The 22,828-nt window shown below is 50.3% G+C and overlaps 1 protein-coding gene across 1 annotated transcript; it reads right to left on the bottom strand.

The window, feature by feature from the left end:
* Positions 1–365: 365 nt before the first annotated feature.
* Positions 366–17,613, bottom strand: LOC123596845 (neuroblastoma breakpoint family member 6-like). The gene is made up of 13 exons (XM_045475116.1): positions 17,309–17,613; positions 14,962–15,058; positions 13,637–13,851; positions 12,549–12,612; positions 11,264–11,478; positions 10,222–10,273; positions 9,261–9,436; positions 8,152–8,203; positions 7,134–7,327; positions 6,008–6,059; positions 5,036–5,217; positions 3,217–3,456; positions 366–1,008 (listed from the first exon to the last, which is right to left on the bottom strand). The coding sequence occupies exons 1-13, from the start codon at positions 17,541–17,543 to the stop codon at positions 803–805; spliced, it is 1,980 nt and encodes a 659-aa protein (XP_045331072.1). The 5' UTR covers positions 17,544–17,613; the 3' UTR covers positions 366–802.
* Between the last annotated feature and the right edge of the window lie 5,215 nt (positions 17,614–22,828).

Here is a 22,828-nt window from a genome sequence, read left to right as displayed (position 1 = left end):
ACTTCTTATTCACATGGAGAAGCTGAGGGGTAAGTGTCGTCCTAGGTCGTGTTCCCGGAAACATCCCAGAGGAGAAGCCATGTGCAAGAGACATTAAGACGATGTTCCTGATGGGGCATCTAGGTGGTTCAGTCGGTTACGCGTCTGACTCTTGGTTTTGGCTCAGGCCACGAGCCCACAGTTTGCGGGTTCAAGCTCTGCATCTGGCTCTGTGCTGACAGTTCAGAGCCTGGAGCCTGCTTGGGATTCCCTCCCACTCTCACTGCCCCTCCCCGACTCATGCTGTCTCTGTCTCTCTGAAAATAAAAAACTTTAAAACAAAAATTTAGGAAAAAAAAAAAAAGACAACGCTCTGGGAGAAAGAGGTCATGGAGCTGGAGAAGCAAGGAAGGAAGTCAAAGAAGCCACAAAAGTGTGTGCCTTGTGCCAAAGTGCCATGTGTTTGGCGACACGTGTAAATGATGCTGGTCTGCTGAGGGGGGCCGTGGGGCCTAATTCCCCGCGGCCGTGAGGACATGGGAGAGGGAATCCCAGGACAGCCCCCGTGGGGACACAGCACAGCTCACATGCCACAGCTGATGGAGATGGGAGGGCCCCCAGGGTGGCAGTACCCGTGGCAAACAGAGGCAGGACCAGACACAGGCAGGACCAGTCAGAGGCAGGACCAGACAGAGGCAGCGGCAGCTGGCAGAGGGACCAAACGAGGAAGAGAAAAACAGTTTGGGGTGTGGGCGGAGCTATAATCTAACAGAGCAATAGGAATCCATACTCCAAGAGCCACGGACGCCATTACCTCTGTGCCCTATGCTTGAAGGCCACGGAATCTGCACGCGAGTCTGCCCTCGCCGAACTGCACTTTTCTCTTGATCATCTTCTGTTTCATCACACCCAGGGCATTAACGTGGCCAAAGACTTGACCTGCACACTGGTTGGTCACCGAGCCCTCAGCAGCGTCACCCTCCAGCTTGGGAGGGTTCTTCACACCCATGGAAGCTTCCAAACCCTGCTCTGAAAATAAAAGCACATCAACAGGATCCACTGGGAGTCATGATCTTCCTGTGACTAAATCCTCTACCTACGCTGACATCGAATAAGGACGGGTGGGCAGGACGAGAAAGGCCATCGGGAAGTTCACGTGTGAGGGGCGCCGAGGGACACGCTTTGATTATAGCCTGTGTTGCTGACCTCTCTCACGCTACCCTGTAAGGATAAGAGCGCGGGGAGGGCAACATGCCCCTAGCGCCAAAAGTGAAATTAAGAAAAGGAGAATTGGTCAAAACACACAGTTTTGACAAAGAAGAGACAAAGGCCAGGAGATGGTGCTCGAAAGAGGCTGTCCTATTCAAGGGAGGAGTCAAAGTTGAAGGCAAGCCTTTTGAGAGTCACCGGGGAAACCAAAGCTGGGGAATTTACAGAACACGCCCCAATATTTGATATATTTCATATATGTACACTATGCAGAGCATACACAGCGAATATACGTAATGTGTGTGACATAAGACGTAAATATGTGTGTCTATAAGCACATTCTTATCTAACTGAGTAAATGGGCAGTTAAGGGTTTGGGGACATCGAGCATAAAGTTCTAAACACTCTTTGGTCAGTTGCAAGTGGAAAACATATACAAATTTGAGAAGGATGAGAAGAGTTGTGGCAAGAAACAGGTGACCTTTTAAGCACCAGGGAAGAATTACAGGCTGAGAATCAAACAGAGTAAAACCACCTGCCCCAGAGTGATAGTTTGTCTTCCCCCAAATTCATCTGTGGAAACCCAATTCCCAACATGATGGTGGGTGGGGTGGGCCTATGGGAGGCAGATCCCCCCATGAAAGGGATCTGTGCCCTATGAAAGTGACCCCACAGAGCTCCCTCACCCCTCCACCCTGTGAGGACAGAGCAAGAAGTCGGCCACACATCACCAGGAAGGAGGTACCACCAGGCGCCCAATGTGCCACTGTTCGATTTTGGTTCTACTCAGCCTCCAGAACGGGAGACACAAATCTCTGCTCTGGCTAAATCACCCGGTCTATGGCAGTTTTGTTATCACAGCCTGAATGGACTAAGAAACCCTCCTTGGACAAAAGTCTGGCATGGAGCCCCGTTTCCTGCTGAGGCCTGTGTGGAAGGTGAGCCACAGAGAGGGACTGAGCCAGCAGAAGAGTCTGGGCCGGGACCACGGGAGTCAGGGAGAAGTGGCAGAGAGGCAAGAGGGGAAGACAGTATGAACCTCCCATCCTAAGCCACCTGTCAGGGCTGTGCTTCCCTGAACTCCCACTGAGGCGTCCTCTCGAGCATCTCCACGGGGCGACAGGGCTGCGCCCTCATCATGTCACTTGGGAACTGTGTCTCCTCTTTTCACAGATGAAGTCGGTGCCTGTAGGAGGAGACCCAGGCTCCAGGAGGGGACACCAAGGGTGGGAGGGTAAAGACGACACAACCCAGGGGAACGCTGAAACGCTCAGTCTTCATGAAATGTGATTTGATGCGGATCCTGATGACAACGAAGCTGGGGACGTGCTCATGGAGATGAGGGGGGACAAGAGGAACCAGATGAAGTATTGGAGAACGGAGTGTGCACTTTAGGAAACTGGCCCCTTATAGTTGCAGAGAAGGGAAACCAGGCAAATGCAGGGGAAACTGTCGTGGGGCCAGTATTTCCACTGTTACTGTGAGCGCCTAACAGGGAACACTGGCTGCCTGATGGATGTCGAAGGAGAGCAAACACTGGCCCACAAGCCTTGCTGAGAGAGTCCGGGAAGATGGAGTCCAGCGAAAGCGGAGCCAGGTAAGAACAGCTCTAGCACACGTGAAACAATGCCACGGAACCATTTTCCAAGTGTTCAGACGCCACAAAGACACAAGAATTACGCATTACAGATTCATCGATGTTCTCAAGCCATTTTGCTCACTCGTGCCCCTGGCAATTATGTAGCTTCATGCTCCCAGCATTGATGGGATGGAGATCCCATTTTCAATGGTTTCAGATGAAGGGACCGAGGGGGACATACGTGAGATGATGAATAACTTGGCCAGTAAACAGCCAGGAGGCTGCAACCATGGCACCTGGGCAGACAGAGCTGACCGTCAGCCCCAAGCTCTTTGGAGCTGGAGCGTTGTGAGTTTGGAGCTGGGCAAAGCAAGCCTGCAAGAGGCCCCATTGCTGCCCCCGCCCACAACCCTGTGACTAGAGCTTCCTACTGCCCCCGCACCTCTCACCTTGGAAGAGCGGCCGTTGGCTCCCAGAAACCATCATGGCTGCCAGTGTCCTGATGGCGGGGGAGGGGCGGAGCCTGGCTCTGCAGTCACCACAAGCCAACTGCTGGTCCGGCTGCCCTGGCACAGAATTGGCCACCTGGGTATTTGACTGTGGCGGTGCTCGTGAAGCTTGCACCTCCGGCCTTGGGAAAGTCAAGTTTCCACTCGATGGCCCTTGGGGACCGGGCACCTGCATCGGGGCTGAAGCAAGAAGACACTTCAATGGACAAACCCCAGTTTTCTTAACTCAGCACTGCCAGAGCTTCCATTTGTGATGTCCTCCCGCCTCGTCCCCCACCGTCTGTGAGACCAGCCGGTGAGCAGGTACAAAGGCAGACATCATGGATACGAAGGCAATGTCACCGTTGTGTCTATGCCTGGGCATGTTGAGATGGCAAGTGTCCAGGACATAAAGTCCCTGAAGGGAAGGTCACCCCCTGGAGTCCAGACAGCTTTGCATGGGAGGCGGGCTCATGCCTATTATTCTGTAGTAGTACCCTTCGTCCTACAGCCTAGAGAGAAGGTTCTAGAGAGGCCTCATGGCAGAACGAGAAAGAATTGCTGATATGTGCCCGAAAAGAAAAAAGAAGAGGGGGAGAATTTGGCCTCAAGGCTTCAGATGCCTGTTTCTCCCTGGCTGGTCCCAGCGCAGGGAGGCTGGGGCAGGGCAGCCCTCCTGGGGCGCCCCCTGCGGCAATCACAGCCCACACACACTGTTCCCACGTTCCCACCAGAACCTGCACCGGGGACGGCTGTGCATAATGGAGACGATGCCTTCATTCATCTCCGCCCATCGTCATAGCCTCTCATGGCCCAGGCTTAATGCAAGGCCGTGTCACACACATCACCCTCCTGAGACACGTCTTAACCTGTCCCATCCCTGCCCCCATGGAAACCCAGACCTGGCTGTCAGTGTCTGACACAGAGCTCTGCAGGGTTACCAGGGTGCCAGGCAGCCAAGTGAAGAGCCACCATGGGACCCCTAATGAGAACAGAAATCGTCTGGGACCTCTCCGCCCTGATTGCTTTTCATGGAGCATCTCCTGGAGACCTTGAGCTCCTGGAGGGGCTGGATGAGCCCTGGCTCTGCTCACACCACAAAGTGCACTGACAGGGTAGGAGCTGGCACTCCTGCAGGGTCACAGGGGTCGTTGGGGCATCTAGCAACTGTTCTCTTTGCATTTACGACTGTTTCCGATCATTTGGGTAGAACTGGGTACTCTGGTACACAGGGAGGCGGACGCCCCAGGAGAAACAACTAGCAGCTCAGCAACGATTTAACAGATGCCGTCAATGTGGAGCTGACCACAAACCTGTGTGGAAAGCCAGGGAGTTTGTAGGAAGCCACACAAGAAATACAATTGGCAGCAGAATTGCACAAGTAGCAGAGGTCTCCTTTTGGAACAAAACAAAATCAGGAAAAAACAAAGGAGGACTGTCACCCAGCTGTCTCCGGGTAAGATAGCGGTGGCTGAGATTCTGAACCCTTTTTTCCCTTTTCTCCATTTCTCCTCTCGAGCCTCACTTGGTACCCACAGCCTGCATGTTGGACGGGGCCGGGGGACAGAGGGCAGCCTGGGACAGAAGGAAGGAAAGGGCTCTGAGCCACAGGATGCCTTTTAAAGAGTGAGTCCGAGAGCAGAGTTCAAACCGGTACGAGCCTACAGGGCCCGTTGGCAGGGATGCAACTCTCAGCCGATTCAGGTTGTTGAAGACACAGAGGACAGGCTTCCTGGGGCCCCAGCAGGAACTTCGTGCCCCTCACAAGAACAGGACTCACCATCTACATCCACGCCCAAGAAGACTTCCTGTTTATCAAAGGTGAATGAGGCACTCCTATAAGGCCTATAGGTGTCTGACAGGTCATGGCCAACGGAAGGAGTCAAATTACATTCCCCCACTGAGTCCTGTGGGACTTCATCCTCTGGGGCCACTGGCAGCTCCCTGCAGAGCCTGGTGTTGCTGGGAGGACGAGACGTGCAGAAAGAAGGTTTAGTCAACATGCAGTGCCAGCTTGTTTTGGGGGCAGGGCGGAGGGACTGGTCACAGAACACAAGCGGGATCCCCATAAAGGGAAATGAAGCAGTCTGCCTGCAGCTGGGGCCACAGTGTGGGTGCACCCGGGATAGGTGCAGGGGCGGGGGGGGGGGGAGCGGGGGCGGGTGGTGCTCAGGGCATGGCCAGAGCGCCAGCTTATGGGGCAGGAGTTGGAACCACCCCAGGGCACAACAGTCATGACCCACAGCACACCAGAAGACGATAAAGCAGCATCAACACTTTGGCATACACTCTGTGGAGATTTACACAAAGCAACAAGACAACCCCAGGCTAAGGCAGCATTGTAGACTCCTGGATATCTCGTGGGCCCAAGGCCGACATGTCTAAATACTGAGAGGTGAAAACTGTTCCTAAAACCATCCTTGCTGTGAATGCCCGCCAATGTGGGAATGGCAACCGGCAGAGAGAGCTGTGCATCTTACGCGGGACCCAATACGAGGAGAGACCGGGAGAGTGCAAGGCTTCCTGGGACTGCTTAGTCCACCTGCGTCAGTGGACGGCAGATACTCCATTTGAGAGCGATTACTAACGGGGCCTATGCGAGTACCACATGACACAGAGGACCTTGCTGAAGGACCACCTTGTGGGTGTCGGAAGGGATGAAATAGGTGCATTTAGCACTTTCTAGATTGGCCTAGATCTGAGATCCCCAGATTTCACCACTGAATTAAAGCCCATGATTCTTCAGAGTTACCTGGGGCATGTCGGGTCCTGGTCTTCTTCATCGCAAAGATCAGCATGATTGTCTACAAGTAAATACAGACCGGCCAGTCACATAAACAGAGCAGCACTTGGACATGAAAATTAAGTGTCCCACGCAACTAGCACACGGGCACTAATGTCCTTAGTTGGGCAGCAGGGCATTGAGAGAAATAATCCAAGAGGCCTCAAGCAATGTCTTGGGAATGTGCCTTGGCTAGCTTTCCTAAAGCATCGGGCAGGATTTCCCTGATCTGGTAGAGCCCCATCTCAACAGTCTGTCTGCAGAGGTCAGCCTCTGTTTTACTGCAGATTCTGGTGAACGGCTTACCTGCATTCTCAAAACTTACTGCAACCTTCTCTCACTAGCTTCCCTCATGAGATACTCTAGGTGGCAGGGTTTTAGGGAATTTCTACAGAGGCCAGACTGATGCACGGAATCTGCAGACCTTCAAATCAAAGGAAATCTTTTGTCCGTGATCCCTGTTGCTACACAGGCACATGGGCCATGCACGGGGTGGGGCCATGCACGGGGTGGGGCCATGCCGGGGCTCAGCTATGCTTCAGGGAAACGTACAAGCAAGCTGATGGTAGAGGTGGTTATGTCCTGACACTCAGACGACGACTTAGGGAAGACAACCAACACAGAGGACACGGACACTGGGGACCAGAGCAGTGAAACCAGGGAAACAACAAACCCAAAGACATGGGTAAGGCTGACATCGCCTTGACAGGCACAAAACTTCAAGGAACATTGTTTGGGATGAAAGTGAGAGGATGGCAGTTGAGGAGACACATTGTGGGAAATCAGGAACAAGACAGACTCCTCTGCGTGTGCCGCACAGATGAGTGTGAGTTTGTCACACCCGCCCTGGCTCCAATGTCCTGACTTGTGTCAGGAGCCACAGGCATGGCCCGAGATGAGGAACAGAGGGCAGGGCCCTGATGCATCTGATGTCTGTGCTAGAAGTCTATCCTAGAGCCTGACTCAGATCCATATGTCTACGGGGCTGAAACACCTGGATAACCAATTCCAACATAAGCAGAGTAGGGATACCAAACCATGGGGTCGACTTGGGAGTCCAGTTGGAGCTTTATCACCTTCGCAGTGGAGGACTCACTAGCTACTTCCAGAGCAGGACAGACATCCAGATCCTCATATGAGTTGATGTTGGCCCTCCTGTGGGTCCAGGGGGAATCAGATGGGTCAGGAAGAGCTGAGTAAGTCAAATAGCGTTCATCCAGTGAGTCCTGTTGGACATCCTGCTCTGCACTCTCCGGCAGCTCCCTGTCGAGCCTGGTGGGGAGGGGAGGTCTGAAGATTAAAACAGGAAAAGCAGTCACCGCAGCATCTTACTGGTTTTCACGGGAAGCCAAGAAGTGTAGTCATAACGTAGGGGCAACCCCGTTATTGACAGGGAAAACTATCCTCCTGTTTCAGGGGCACAGTGTGGATGCTATGGGGGCAGGAGAGGCAGAGAGGGAGAGACAGGGGCACACACACTCACACACACACACACACACACACACACACACACAGAACAGAGGTGTTCAGGGCACTGGCCACAGAACCAACTTCTGTGCACCAAACTGAACTACTGTGGAATGGATGGCATGACTCACAGCACACATGGAGAATCCTAAACGTGAGTTCAACCCTTTTGCATAAATTTTGTTGATATACATTCAGTGGCTAAGTGAACACATGTTAAAAGGCATCATCCACATGGAGAGATTTGCGTCTTCAAGGACTCTTTCTCTTACTATCGTGACATCATGTGAGGTTTTTTGATTTTGTGGCAGTTATCCATTTGCTACAGCAGATCCTCAAAGAGGTAACGCCAGACAGACAGAAGTAGACACGTCTGTCACTCTGGTGTTGCCCAAAGGAGAGATCAGGGCAATACAGAGCACCTCAGGGAGTGACAATTCACCTACTTCAACTGACTGCCGGTTATCGAAATTGAGGGATCATTAAAGGAACTTATCCACATAATACATGAAGACACAGTTCATGGCCAAAAAAGATATTCTGAGACTGGAGAATGGATGAAATAGGTAAATTTGGCAGTTTCTGTTTTTCCTGTGAAATGTAGAGTTCAACCACTGAAATAACAACCCATGATTCTTCAGACTTACCTGGCGCATGTCAGGTCTTGGTCTCGTTCCTCCTCTTGATGGGTCTGATTTTCTGCAAATAAATACAGACGGGGCCAGTCACATTAAACAGATCCCTGCTTGCGCATTAGTAACCCAGTGTTCGGTGCCACCCGGGGACTCGGCGATGCTCAATGAGAGCACAGGTTGAGTGACAAGGATATTTCAGGGTGCCTCGGATAGTGTGACAACCAGCTTCATTTCCTGGCCTGCGCCATTGGGAGAAATTTGCTTTCTCCAAGAGATCATCACCACAATTTCCTCTGTTTTGAGTCTGTGCAAACACTTTCAGTTCTCTTTTTCACACAGATTCTGGGGACCTGGCCTCTCTACTTTCTAAAAGGATTACTGCAGTTTTCAGCCTTCTCTCGTGAGATACCTGGTTGGTGACGACTTAGTGGAATTTATACACTGAGATGGAACAGAGAGCATGCAAGTACAAACCCTCAAATTAAAATGAGTCTTTGGAGCTACACAGAAACCTTGGCGCAATTCCTGTGATGAGGGAATGCCAACACACGGCTCTACTCCTGGAAACACACAAACGAGCTAACGGTAGAGGCACGTAGGGTGGGTTTTCAGACGAGGCTTAGGAAGACAAGCCAAAGCAAAGAGATAGAGAATGAGGCTAAGAACAGGAAAGCCAAGGTTACATCTTTCACCCTGGACAAGGATTCCGACTAACTGTGGCAGGCATGGATTCTTAAAGGACCTGGCTCAGAGATGAAATGTGGAGCATGAAAGGTGAGAAGAGGCATTGCATCCAAGGTCTGACAGACACCTTCTATGGTCGTGTTGCTGAGGCGAGTTGTTATGTGTCATGCCGCCCTTGGGTCCAGTGACCTGACAGTGAAGCCCAGGGGACATGGGCATGTCCTGGGAGTAGGAAGGGAGAAGAGTTCCCTGACCCACATGATGTCTGTGCTTGAAACTCCATCCATCCTGGAGCCTGGCTCAGATCAAGATGTGTGTACAGGGCCTGCACACAGGGGTGAGCTCTCTCAGCACAGCACAGGTGTGGGGCACAAAGACCAGGAGATGTACGGGGCAGTCCAGCTGGAGCTTGATCACCCTGACAGCGGAGTACTCACTGGCCATTTCCAGAGCATAAGAGACTTCCAGTTCCTCAGGGAAGAAGATGGCGGTGCTCCTGTAAGGCCAGTAGGAGTCAGACAGGTCAGGAAGAACCGAATATGTCCAGTAGCGTTCATCCAGAGAGTCCCATGGGATTTCCTCCTCCACCACCTCTAGCAGCTGTCTACTGAGCCTGAGGCAGGGGGAAAACTGAAGATTAACCAAAGAGGGATCTGAAATCCTACGTCCTGTCTGGCTTTGATGGAAGGCAAAAGGCATTTTCACAAAAGCAAAGAGAGTGCCTCATTAATGAGAGAAACAACACTTCTTTTTGTGTGGAACGAGGTGTGTCTGTCACAGGGGCGGCAGACAGAAAGGACAGTAAGTGCTCTGTACACTGGCCACCTAGCGAGCTGATGAGGAAAGAGCCTGAATGAGCACCGTGCCATCCGGTCCTGACTCAAACACACAGACTCACAGGACAGCGGTGGCTCCCTCCCTTCCGTTCAAATGCCCTTGAGTCCTGCATGGAGTGGCCCAGTGCGTGCAGCTTCGGGGGCGGGCTACTGTCTCAGAATTCTCATGCCATGAAGGCCTGTCTCGCTCACTATCACGGCACGATGGCACATTTTAGTCTACGTACATTCTTGCTCTGAAATACATGCCCACGTGCTAAATCGAACGGGGCAGAAAGTAGATTGCCTTTCTCTCCAATGCTGGGGAGAATGGTGAGTGCAGGAATCCCTGTGCCTTTAGCTCAGCTGGGCCAGCTGACTGTGTGTTACTCAACTTGAGTCGTAATTAAGAAATGGGAGCGATACAAGTACCACAATGAAAACAGAAACCATTGTGAAAGCGGATAATTGGCCATTGACCGAATGGATAACATGGTTCTATCCAGCACTTTCTGCCTTTCCTTGGATCTGAGGTCTGCAGACGCCACCACTGATTTCCCAGCCCCCAAGTATTCAGAATTACCTGGGGGCATCTGACTCTCGCCCTTTCAGCCCCTCGTGACCCATTTGGTTGTCTGCAAATAAATGAAGAGAAAGAGTTCCATTAGGCACATTCCCCTCCACAAATGCTCACTCCCATGTGCCGTGGAGCAGAAAACAGAAATAGAAGCACAGTCATAACAGGCAATTGTGAGAGAAATCATTCGGGAGGGATTCGGTAGGGCCCTGGAAAAAATCACTGGGATTGCCTTCTTGAGCAAATAAATGTCCCTGATATGACAGGCCATCATCACAGTGTCCTAAGACAGGTCGACACACACAGAAAATTTATCCTTTTTCCCAGAGATCTTGGGGAAGGACCTGGCTGCTTCCTAGAGCATTGCTGCAATATTCAGGCTTTTTCCATTTGAAACGCTGCAGGCCAATGGTTTTGAGGAATCAGCTGTTGAGATTAAACTGACGATTGGAATCTACACACCATCAAAGCAGAATAATCTTCAAAGCTGCAAAGCACCAGGGGCCGTTCATGGGGTCGGGAAGTTCCAGGGCCCTGCCTTGCTGCAGAGAAACATACAACGTATGATAGACGTAGTCCTGTCCTGGTTCTCAGCTGACTTGAGACAAGAAGAAAAGGAAGAGACAGACCAGGTAGAGACAGTGAACCTGGATCGTGACCTTTCCCATGATATAGAAAAGGCTTCCAACAGCCTTGGGTGGCCATAGATATTCAGAAACATGGCTCAAGGATGGAAATCAGAGCCTGGCAAGAGAGATAAGAGATTAATCCAAAATTTGGAGGTCTGATAGCGACCTCCTGTGCCTGGGGTAGAGAGGTATAGGAGTCTGGCAGGACCACCTTGAGAGCACTGATGGGCGGCAGCTCAGACATAAAAGTGCCATGGCTTAGACGTGAATCGAACAAAGCTCACTGACTCATGGAATGTCTTATTTCAAACTCAATCCTAGAGCCTGGATGGAAACTGTCTGTGAGTACATGGTCCACTTCTGCGGATTAAATCTCTTAGTCTACACAGGGGGTGTGCAACAAAGATTATGGACCCTACCTGGGGACCCGGGTGGAGTTTCATCCCCTTTGGAATGGGAGCATTCACAGGCTACATCCAGAGCGGAGCCGATTTCCTGTTTATCCGATGGGAACGTGCCATCCCTGTAAGGCTGGTAGCAGTCACGCCCTCCTTGGCCAATGGAAGGAGTCAAAACACATTCATTCAGCGTGTCCTGGAGGACTTCCTTCTTTTCAGCTTCCGGAAGCTCCATGCTGTGCCAGGTGAGGCAAGAACGACAGAAGAGGAAACCAGGAGGATCAGACACCATGGCTTGCTACGTAGCTGGTGTTGATGGGAGGCAAGGGAGTGGTCGCAGAAAGGAAAGGGACCATAGCCTTGAGAGAGAAAAGGTTATCCTACAAGAGGCAGAGTGTGGCCAGGAAGGGGTGGGAGAGAAGCAACAACAGATAGATACTCAGTCCACTGGCCACATAACGAGCAATGAGAAATGAGACTCGACCATCCCAGTACGGTACAGTCACGAGACGAAGGACAAATGGGAGTCCATGCCAGGGGCAACCGCCACGTGCCTGAGCCATGTTGAATTTAACATAGACTGATCGGGGCGCCTGGGTGGCGCAGTCGGTTGAGCGTCCGACTTCAGCCAGGTCACGATCTCGCGGTCCGTGAGTTCGAGCCCCGCGTCAGGCTCTGGGCTGATGGCTCAGAGCCTGGAGCCTGTTTCCGATTCTGTGTCTCCCTCTCTCTCTGCCCCTCCCCCATTCATGCTCTGTCTCTCTCTGTCCCAAAAATAAAATAAACGTTGAAAAAAAAAAAAAATTAACATAGACTGATCAAGCGGTTACAGCTCTTGAGTCCCTGTGCACTGCAGAAACTTGTGCCCTCCAGGCACTTTTCTATTCATAGTGTCACATGACACCCCAACTTCTTGGTTTTGGTTAGGTAATTCCGTGTTAATTTTGCCAGCTGTCTGTCTATCAGTTCCTTTGCTGGTTACCTTCCTACCAGGGACCTTTGAGGACTGTGCAGAGATGCGGCTCCTCCTGGTGTTCATTTACAGGAGAGAACGGGTACTTTGTGCGTACGGGGAATCCCAAGGCTGCGGAGTTCATCTGGGGCTCCCCCAGACAAGCAGCCCCGCGACAGCAGACAACCGAGGGAACAGGGCCATTTGCCGCTGAGGGAATTCAATCACTACCATCTGCAGCTCTGCTGATCCCTGCATCTGCCACCTGGACTCTTGTGACCTCACCTACTGTTCTTTCTGAGTCCCTTTCCTTTCTCACCCACACATTACCGGGTCCCCAGTATTCACTGTTACCTGGTGGTGAGGGATTCTTCTGCTTGTTCGTCCTCCTGCTCCTCCTCCTCTTCCTCCTCATCTTCTGCAAAGAAATTCAGAAATCTCCCGTGAGCGAGCTCCCACATCACCACTATAAACACAGTGGCTTATATGCCCTAGCGACATAATTATCTATGCATGACTAACTCTTGTTCTCAAGCTCCAGGGCACTGCCCTTGAGAACTCTTGCGGTATGGATTTCAGATCCAGCAGGGAGTGTCTCTGATTCGGAGGCTCACCATGACCGAGACTGGGCAAAAGTTTAAAGTGTCTCTTGCCCAGATCCGTGGATGCCTGTCCAGTTTCGATCCGACTTCTGCAAACAGTGTCTTGCAGGTGCCACAGTCATGCCACAGGCGCAGGCCCTGTGTGCTCCCAGTGCTCACGTAGAGTCTCCTCCTTGCCCCGAGGACGGCACAATCACCCGGTCCCAAGTCCCTCCACATGAGGACTCATGGGTCCCCAAGTGGACGTCAGTGTTATGGACGGGCCGTCTCTATGAAAAGTGTTTCAGTCTAAACGACGTTCCACCTCCAAGGCCTACTACATCCAATACCTCATTCAACTCCACACAGTCAGGGGCTTTATTTTTCCTGAAGTGCATACGTGAACTTTCCGCATGTGATCACCACAGCTACGACAGGTTACTTGATAGACAGATGAGGAGACAGTTATGGAGAAAGCGAAGATCACTCTCTCACCCACAGTTAATAAAGACAGCTCCTGGGCGGGAGCCTTGGACTTCCCGCTTAGCTCAGGGCTCCCTGCACTCGAACAAGCTGCCTCCTTCCTCGTCCTCCCTTCTGGGCTCTGACACTGGTGGAGGCTGCCTCCTGCCCTAAAGGCAGTTCCCTCGGGGAGGACACGGATGGGTGGAGCACCGTGACCTCCACCCTGTGCATTTCTCCTCTCCTTTCCCACCTGCTAGTCCAGGTCCTCTGGTGGCCCCATGTGTCACATGGAAACCAAGACAGCGGCTGCCAACAATGTGAGGGGAGGCGGGAGATGTCTGGGGAGCCCAGGACCTCGGAGCAGCTCAGTGCACTCAGGGCCTGTGGCTGCCTTACCGGGGCTGAGCTGGCGGGCAAGGCACTCTGCCAGCCTGTGTCTCTCGGCCACTTGCTCCTGGAAGCCCTGGCCTTGGGGACGCTCGGGGTCATCGTGGGTGAGGAGGTCCTTGAGGTGCTGATCGACTGGCTCAGAAACTTCTCTCCCTTCCCGTAACTTCTGCCACAACTGGGTCAGCTCTTCAGCCTGAGCTTTAATCAGGATATGATATTGCCTAAGGTGGGACATAGAGAAAATTTTAAAACACACAGTTGAATAGATTCTCTAAGAGCTTTCACGGACGTGAAAGCTCAGACACATGAAAACGGACACATGAAAACTTGCTCAACATCATTCATCATCAGGGAAAAGGATAGTAAAACCACAATGAGATACCACTCCTATCTGTCAGAATGGCTAAAATGAATAACAGATGGTGAGGATGTGGAGAAAGGGGACCATTTTGGCACTTTTGCTGGTAGAAATGCAAAATGGTGCAGCCACTCTGGAAAACAGTGCGGAGGTTCCTCAAGAAATTTAGAGAAGAGCTTCGCTACAACCCGGCAATGGCACTACTAGGTAGTTATCCAAAGGATTCAAAAATGCTGATGCGAAGGGGCACCTGCACCCCAATGTTACAGTACTGTTATCAACAATAGCCAAAGGATGGAAAGAGTCCAGATGTCCATCGACGGATGAACGGATTGAGAAGACATGGTACATAAATTGATACAACGGAACGTTACTCGGTGATGAAAAAGAATGGATCTGCGCTTTGCAACACTGTGGATGGAACTAGAGTGTATTATGCTAAGCCGAATAAGTCAATCAGAGAAAGATAAAGATCACATGATTTCACTCATATGTGGAATTTAAGACACAAACCAGATGCACCAGGGGAAAAGAAGGAAAATTAAGATAAAAACAGAGACAGAAGCAAACCATTAGAGACATTTAAATGCAAAGAATAACCTGAGACTTGCTGGAGGGGTTTTGGGTGGGAGATGGGCTAAATGGGTGATGGGCATTAGGGGGGCAGTTTTCGGGATAGCACCGGGTGTCACTTGTAAGAGATGGTACCCTAAAATCTCCTCCGGAAACCATTTATACACTATATGCGAACTCATTTCGATTTCAATAAATTAAAAAAAAAATACAAACATTGAGCGAGGCCCCAAATAATTGGAGTCCGCAATACACCAGATACTGCTGTCTTCACTGTTTGACAGATGTGTGTGTGCACCTGTGTGCCAGGCAAGTTTCTGCCCTTCTCCTGGCCCAGACCTGTCACTGACAGGAGTCAGAGATGCCTACGGCCTCCCACCAGCCACGGAGCCCTCCTTACCTGAGCTTCTCGGTCAAGGTCTCTGCCAACTTCCCCTGCTTACACTGCAGCGTCTCCCCCAGCACGGATTCGATGATGTCTTTCAACTCTTCACACTCTGAGAACACAGACACCGGCCTCAGTGGACAAGCTACACGTGGCGCTGTGCTCGCTGCCTCCAGGGAGGGGGCGGGGTGTACCCCAGGACAATGTAAGCCCGGCATCGGGCTCTGAGCATCTCATTCCTCGGCCCCCCAGCTACACGGTATTTGATACCTCCCTGTTTTAGAGCTGAGGGAAGAGCAGCTCCAAGGCGTGGAGAGGAACTAGACAAGGTGAATGACTGGTATTTGGCAGAATCAGAATGCACATCCCCTGACACTCACCCTGATCATGGCCACTCACCCGAGCTTGCAGCCTCTTAGGTAGGACACTAAGCAGGGACATGAAGTGAGGCCCTTAGGACCACAGGACTGACTCATGGTTCCCTTGAGGTGGATAATGAGCACATATCTCAAAGGCAAAAAGTTCACCCGCATCCTCTTGTGTGCACTATGATGCGTAAAACCAGAAGGACCTGAAAGCGATACGGCCAAACACTAACAAAGCTTGTGTTATCAGAAGCAGCAGACGGGGAGGGGCGCCTGAGTGGCTCAGTCAGGCGAGCTTCGACCTGGGCTCGGGTCATGACCTCGTGGTTCGTGAGTGCAAGCCCCCGCGGCAGGCTCACTGCTCTCAGCGCAGAGCCCACTTCTCCGATCCTCTGTCCCTCTCTCACTGCCCGTCCCCTCCACTCAAAGCAGCAGGTACTATGACAGCAGCAGGATCACAGAGGAGGAATGTGAGGCACAGAAATCGGGGCAGGGCAGCATGGGGGGGAGCACAGGAAGACTGGCCCAGAGCCCTACTGTGTTCCCTCCACCCCAAGCTCCTGGGTGATGTCTTCCTTCGTCGTCTTCACAAGTGGTTTCCCGCACTTGTGTCATGGTTATCAGGAAAGATGCAAAGAAAACTTTGCTTGTCCTTTCCCCAAAGCTCATCATCTCTTCACCTTGCTAAAGAGCCGCTTCCAACATTACTTTTCTCCCCATCAGTCATTTGTAATCCCACCTCCCCTTGTTTTATGGAAAACTCTTGGTACGGAAACGGCAACAGTTCGGGCTCAGAGTCGTCAGGATTCCTTCCCATTGCCCCGCTGCACACATGCCCCTAACTCGGGATTCCTCCCGCCATGGCAGCCCCCTCTGAATGAACAGGCAGCTGGCCTCCCCGTTCCAGGCTGACTGTGGGGGAGGGCCAGCTCCACACACTGGCTTGGGCGGTCACCGGGGCTGTGGTCTCCCCCGCTCACCCTCATTCTCACCGGGCCACTTGACTCCTGGCCCAGGCCTGGCCCTGCTGGCCATCCTGCATCCTTGAAGGTTCCCCAGCTCAGGGAGAGACACAGGAGGGAGCAGATTGTCTGATGGGCCTTGAAATGCCCTCTACCTCGCCACAGGGTGTCAATGGCTACCGAGGACTCAGGAAGCAGAGCCTGTGCCCACGAAGCACGGCTTCCCTCTCATCAGGGGAGTCACTGTCTGGACGGCATCGCTCGTGGATACCGCAGTTTCAGGGAAAGCAGACCCATCTTCCAGCTCCTTGCAAGCTGGCCGTGTCCCCTGGTCCCCACCCGCGCCCCGTGTGCACCATCAGCAAGTTGCCCCAGTGAGCCAGCTCGCTGCTTTGCCAATGGAACCTCAGAGAAGTGAGACGTGATGGAGTTCATTAGTCCGAGACACGAAGGCCAACAGTGATGCAGGATGTGACACACACACAGAGGATCCTGAGAGGACCAGGCATTTCCGGGTCTGCGTCAGGAATCAATCACTAGAAAGTTAACTCTAACCCCGCCCTATACAGCACTGCAAACCAACCTGGAGAAACTGCTAGTCTCGTTTTCCCCATTCTTCCCATCCTTAGCAAAATGAGGGTAAGACACCCACTTCCACTGGGTCGCCCGGGAGCTCTAGTCTGTTAAGCGCCCAACTCTTGATTTTGGCTCAGATCGTGATCTCACATTCCTGAGATCGAGCCCCACGTCAGCCTCTGTGCTGACAGCACCGAGCCTGCTTGGGATCCTCTATCTCCCTCTCTCTCTGCTCCACCCCGACTAACACTGTCTCTCTCAAAACCAACAAACGTACATTAAGAAATACCCACTGCTACTTTTCCTGGATTGTGGTCACAATGGAATTTATCGTGACGATGGAAATAGAGAAGACAAAGTCCGGAGAGGGCTTTCGTTTTCTCTCCACACAAAGCCGATTCCTGTCTCCAGGAATACAGACAGTCATCACTTTGGTGACCCTGACCTTGTAGGACTTACTATATTTCTGCAGCTGGTTGGCCAGGGAGTAGGCAGTAGCTTCGGATACAAGGAATTTCTCTCTGAGGTCTCGGAAGTCCTGCTGGCTTGCTTCCAGCTTGGATTGAAGCTCCTGGTTGAGTTCCAGGAGGCTCATTTCTGTCCCTGGATCAGACACCGGGTCAAGAGGTGCTGCCATGGTGACATGTGGCAGAAGAGGTAGAGCTGGGGACTGGGGAGAAGACACCAAACACATGACGGGTTAAAAACAAGTGACATCAAGTAGGTTCAATCAGGACTGAGGGGCGAGGATACAGGAATTCTTTACTTACTATTGGGAACAACTTGAACAACACCCCACAGCACTGGAGAGTCAGCAGCTACAAAAAGAAGGTTCGAGATGCCAGAGTCGAGAGCCCAAGGCACTGCCTGTAGCTCAGACTCCAACCGGAATGACAGACCGAGCACCCGGCTCGCCAGGTGACGGTCTGCAGTTGCAATAACAGAATTGGAACGCGGGGGGTGTCATGGAACCTTGGGAGCCACTGCCTTCCAGGTGCCAAGGCTACGCGGATACCCAAGGCTTCCTAGTCTCCCCTGAAGGTCACCACTGATGGGGACCACCCCTCAGCGGCCACTCTCAGTAGTTGTCTACCCTTGTGCTAATACCACAGATCCCATATCTCTCTCTGTCTCTGTTTCAAGTTTATTTATTTATTTTGAGAGAAAGCACGAGCACGTGAGCGGGATGGGGTGGAGGGAGAGGGAGAGAGAGAGAATCCCAAGCAGACTCTGTGCTATCTGCCCAGGACCGTCCAGGAGGATTGATCTCATGAACCGTGAGATCATGACCTGAGCCAAAATCAAGAATCAGACACTCAACCCAATGAGCCACCCAGGTGCCACAGACCCCATCTCTTTCCAAACACATCTCGGCATCGTTCTCACTGTTCATTCTTGTGTGTGCATAGAAACATCAAGGCAGAAATAGTTTCCCAGGTTTTACTAAAGGGCTGTCACGAAGCCACCCCACTTCTCTTTAAGGTCAAACAGACCTTCAGGCTTTTCCAGTGAGTGAAAGATTCCAAAGTCTTCGACTGTCATGATGTTCTTCGCTGGGTCTCTCTAGTTTGTCCTCTATCCATTAAAAAGTGTAAGACACGAGGCAGAGTATAATACTAAGTGAATAAATACTTACTGGAGAAAAATGGTTTGTCCCAACTCTCACTGTTCTTCTGGCTGTTTTCCTGTGTTATGAGGCTTTCTTATCCCCTCTTGGGGCACCATTTTGGCTTTCCATTAAACTGATGTTGGATATCCCTATATCTTCGACTCCTTGTCTATGCGTGAGTTGCTTTTTTTGTTGTTTTTATAATGTCACTAAACAACCATAATTCATGCTTGTCACTTACGGATTTCATGTGTCTCTCACAAGATCTCTTTCCAACTGTCAACATGTTAATTTATACGTACGTCCTTGAATACATGTAGTGACCACCTACTTTGGAAACATCGATAAACTTGATGCTATTTGATTACGTTCATTTGGCCTACCCTCATATTTAACAGAACAGAGGTTAACAAACCCTCAGTTTGCTCTCTATAGTTAAGAGTCTGTTTCATGGTTTGCCTCTCTCTTTACCAACCCCCCATTGTTCATCTATTGGGTTTCTTAAATTCCACAGATGAGTGACATCATATGATATGTGTCCTTCTCTGGCTGACTGACTTCACTTAGCATTATACACTCTCGCTCCATCCACGTCATTGCTAGAACTGATACACGAATTCAGTAAAGTCCCAACACAAAATCAACATACAGAAATCTCTTGCATTCCCACACATTAATAATGAAGCAGCAGAAAGAGAAATCAAGGAGTTGAAACCATCTACAATTGCACCTAAAACCGTAAGATACTTAGGAATGAACCCAACCAAAGACGTAGAAGATCTGCACTCTGAAAACTAGAGAACCCTTAAGAAAGACACTGAAGAGGGCAGAAAGAAATGGAAAAACTTCCCGTGCTCATGGATTAGAAGAACAGATATCGTTAAAATGTTGATACTAACAAAAGCGATCCACACACTGACTGCAATCCCTATCAAAATACCACCAACCTTTTCCACAGAGCTACAACAAGCAATCCTCAACTTTGTATGGAACCAGAAAAGACCCCAAAGAGACAAAGGCATCTTGGATGACCTCGAAAGCCAACCTTGTGCCCCGTATCAAAGCGACTGACAGTACTTTTGCTGGAATACGTCTCAGTGTTTATTGCTCTAGAGTGACTTTCCTAAGGCAGCAACATGCCATTCTTTTTTTTAAATTTTTTTTTTCAACGTTTATTTATTTTTGGGGGGACAGAGAGAGACAGAGCATGAACGGGGGAGGGGCAGAGAGAGAGGGAGACACAGAATCGGAAACAGGCTCCAGGCTCTGAGCCATCAGCCCAGAGCCCGACGCGGGGCTCGAACTCATGGACTGCGAGATCGTGACCTGGCTGAAGTCGGACGCTCAACCGACTGCGCCACCCAGGCGCCCCAGCAACATGCCATTCTAATCTTATTTGAACTTGTCATTCTCACTATCCTTTTTTTTCATGAAATTATACTTCTTAGTGTTTGTTCTGTTGAATCGCTTTGGGTTTCTCCTCAAGACATTCTTATTGTGATGTGCATGTTCAATATTTGTTACCGATTTCCTGTCACTGTCATTCTCTTTTCGGCTCGGTCATCTCTCTTTTTCAATTCTAACAGTTCTTTATTGGGGTCGAATTGACCTAGAGCAAAATGCACAAACCGCAAGCACACAGCTCAATGATTTAACGTACGTATGCATCCTGTCACCACCCAGATCGAGATATAGAACGCTTTCCTCCGTGGCGCAAAGTTCTCTTCTGCTCCTTGCCAGTCAATACCCATTGCCAAACACAAACACATTCTGAATTCTCACCCTATACGACTTTTGCTTGTTCTTACACTTCATATAACTGCAATGATGTCGTATGTTCTCCTATGTTCTGTGTTCCCTCACTTGGTGTCTGATTTTGAGATTTCGTCCTGATTAGCTGTGTGTCAGCCATTGGGTCTGATGCTGCTGAGAAATACTCTGCTTGGGGATTATAGCACAATTTGACTATCCGGGTTCCTGCTGGACAGATCTAGTTTTGGTTATCACACATAGAGTAAGGACGAATAATCACGTACAAATTGTGTTTTGTGGAGACACCCACTGGTTCCTCCCAGGTATACATTCTAGGAATAAAATGCTTGGGGAAAGCAGAGAAACTGACACACACTTTTGCAAAGGCTTTGTCTCCTTTTAGATTTCCACCCAAAGATAGGCAGTCCCAGTTCCTCTACATTCCCACATACCTGGTATTCTCAGTCCTTTGATTTTAGCCATTCTGCTAGCTGTTAGTGCCCGGTTTAGTTTTCGAATGCTCTTGGTCATTTGGATATCTTCTTTTATGAAGCGCCTTGTGAGATCTTTTCCTCATCATAAGCTCGGTTCTCTGTAATTTTCTTGGTGATGTGTGTAAGTTCTTTCTGTATTTTGGATAAGGTCATTGCCATATATGAGGTATCGCAAGGAATTATTCCTGGACTGTGGATTGTGTTTTCACTGTGTATTTTATGATTACTTTGTAAATTTTACGTATTTTGAGAGGGGGAGGGGCAGACAGAGAGGGAGAGGGTGTGTCTTTTCACTTTTTAAATAGTGATTTATGGGGGCGCCTGGGTGGCGCAGTCGGTTAAGCGTCCGACTTCAGCCAGGTCACGATCTCGCGGTCCGTGAGTTCGAGCCCCGCGTCGGGCTCTGGGCTGATGGCTCAGAGCCTGGAGCCTGTTTCCGATTCTGTGTCTCCCTCTCTCTCTGCCCCTCCCCCGTTCATGCTCTGTCTCTCTCTGTCCCAAAAATAAATAAACGTTGGAAAAAAAAAATTTAGTGATTTATGATCAACAAAGGATTTAATACTTTATGAAATCCAGGTTTTTATACTTTTTTTCTAAGTTCTTTATGTTGATAGAGAAAGTGAGTAGGGGAGGGGCAGAGAGAGAGGGGGAGGGAGAGAGATTCCCAGGCAGGCTCCACACTGTCAGTATGGAGCCCAATGCCCCCGGGGCTCAAACCCGTGAAGTGTGAGATCATGACCTGAGCCAGAATCCAGTGCCGGACGCGGACCTGACCAAGCCATCCAGGCACCCTTCCACATACATTTTAGAATTAGTTGGTAACTTGCCCCCAAAATGCCTACTCCAATAGGAATAAGGGTAATATTGATTTGGTATTCCAACAATATTGAATCTTCTCATCTATGAAGGTGCTGTATACACTTTTATATGTATCTAGATCTCCTTTAATTTCTCTTAGCAATAGTTGTCTGGAGTCTTCCTTATATGTGTTCTTATGCATTTAATGAGTGTGTGGATGTGAATCTCTTACTGTGTTTATTGAGTTTAATTTTATTTTGTTTCTAAATTTCATTTTCTAAATGCTCACGGTTGGTATGGAGAAATACACTACATTATCACACGAATGCTACCGAGGGATACTTTGGGTACATTAGACGGCATTTTTAAAGTGTACCATGCGGGGTATGGGTGGCCCAGTTAGTTAAGCATCTGACTCTCTGGACTTTGGCTCAGGCCATGATCTCACGGCTAGTGATTCAAGCCCACACATCAGGTACTGTGCTGAGAGTCTGGAACCTGCTTGGGACTGTCTTGCTCTCCCTCTCTCTCTACCCCTTCCCTGCTCAATCTCAGAATAAATAAATAAACATTAAAAAAGTAAATAAGGCGTACAATTCAATGCACAGCAAAATCAAACTCCAGCTACCTTCAAGACAAGGCATTTCTTCCAGCTCCCAACTTCCCTTGTGGCCCTTTGCAGTCCATCACTGTCTCCGCCTCAGCCCCAGGCAACCACTGACCCTACAGGTGGGTTTGCATTTTTTAACAACTCTAGGTAGGTGGAACGCTTTGGTGCCTACATTCCTTGGTGCAGCATAAGGATTCTGAAATCCATCCGTATTACTGCGCGTATCGCCAGTTCGTGCGTTTTTATCGCTAAGTAGTATTCCTCCGAATGGCTACATCCTGGCGATTTATACAGTCACCTACTAGTGACCTCTGTGTGGTCTCCAGGGTTTAGCCACTGTGAAGAAAGCGATGGGGAGTATTCATGTACAGATCGGTGTGTGGACATCTCGTGTAAATACTTAGAAGTGAAATGGTGTTCGTGTGAGTGGTCAATGTTTACCTATGGTTCAGCCTCTCTACAGGACTGGACCAGTTTTCATTCCCATAAGTGTTGGAAACTTCTAGTGACTTCATATCCTCACCACATATATTTCCGGTCTTCTTCATTTCAGCCCATGGCGATGGGCGTGTAATGCTAACTCACGGTAGCATTAACTTGTGTTCCTCCTGATGACTGAGTGTGTTCTGGAAAACTGACCCCCGTGCTTTGGAGTCAAAATATACCACAAAGACAGAGTCTGAGATAAGGAGGAACACTAACAGCTTTCTTGCTTT

Source organism: Leopardus geoffroyi, chromosome C1 (genome assembly GCF_018350155.1).
Source record: "Leopardus geoffroyi isolate Oge1 chromosome C1, O.geoffroyi_Oge1_pat1.0, whole genome shotgun sequence".
Classification (NCBI taxonomy): Eukaryota; Metazoa; Chordata; class Mammalia; order Carnivora; family Felidae; genus Leopardus; species Leopardus geoffroyi.
The sequence above is the reverse complement of the archived record's forward strand: the minus strand, read 5'-3'. Positions and strand labels throughout refer to the sequence as shown.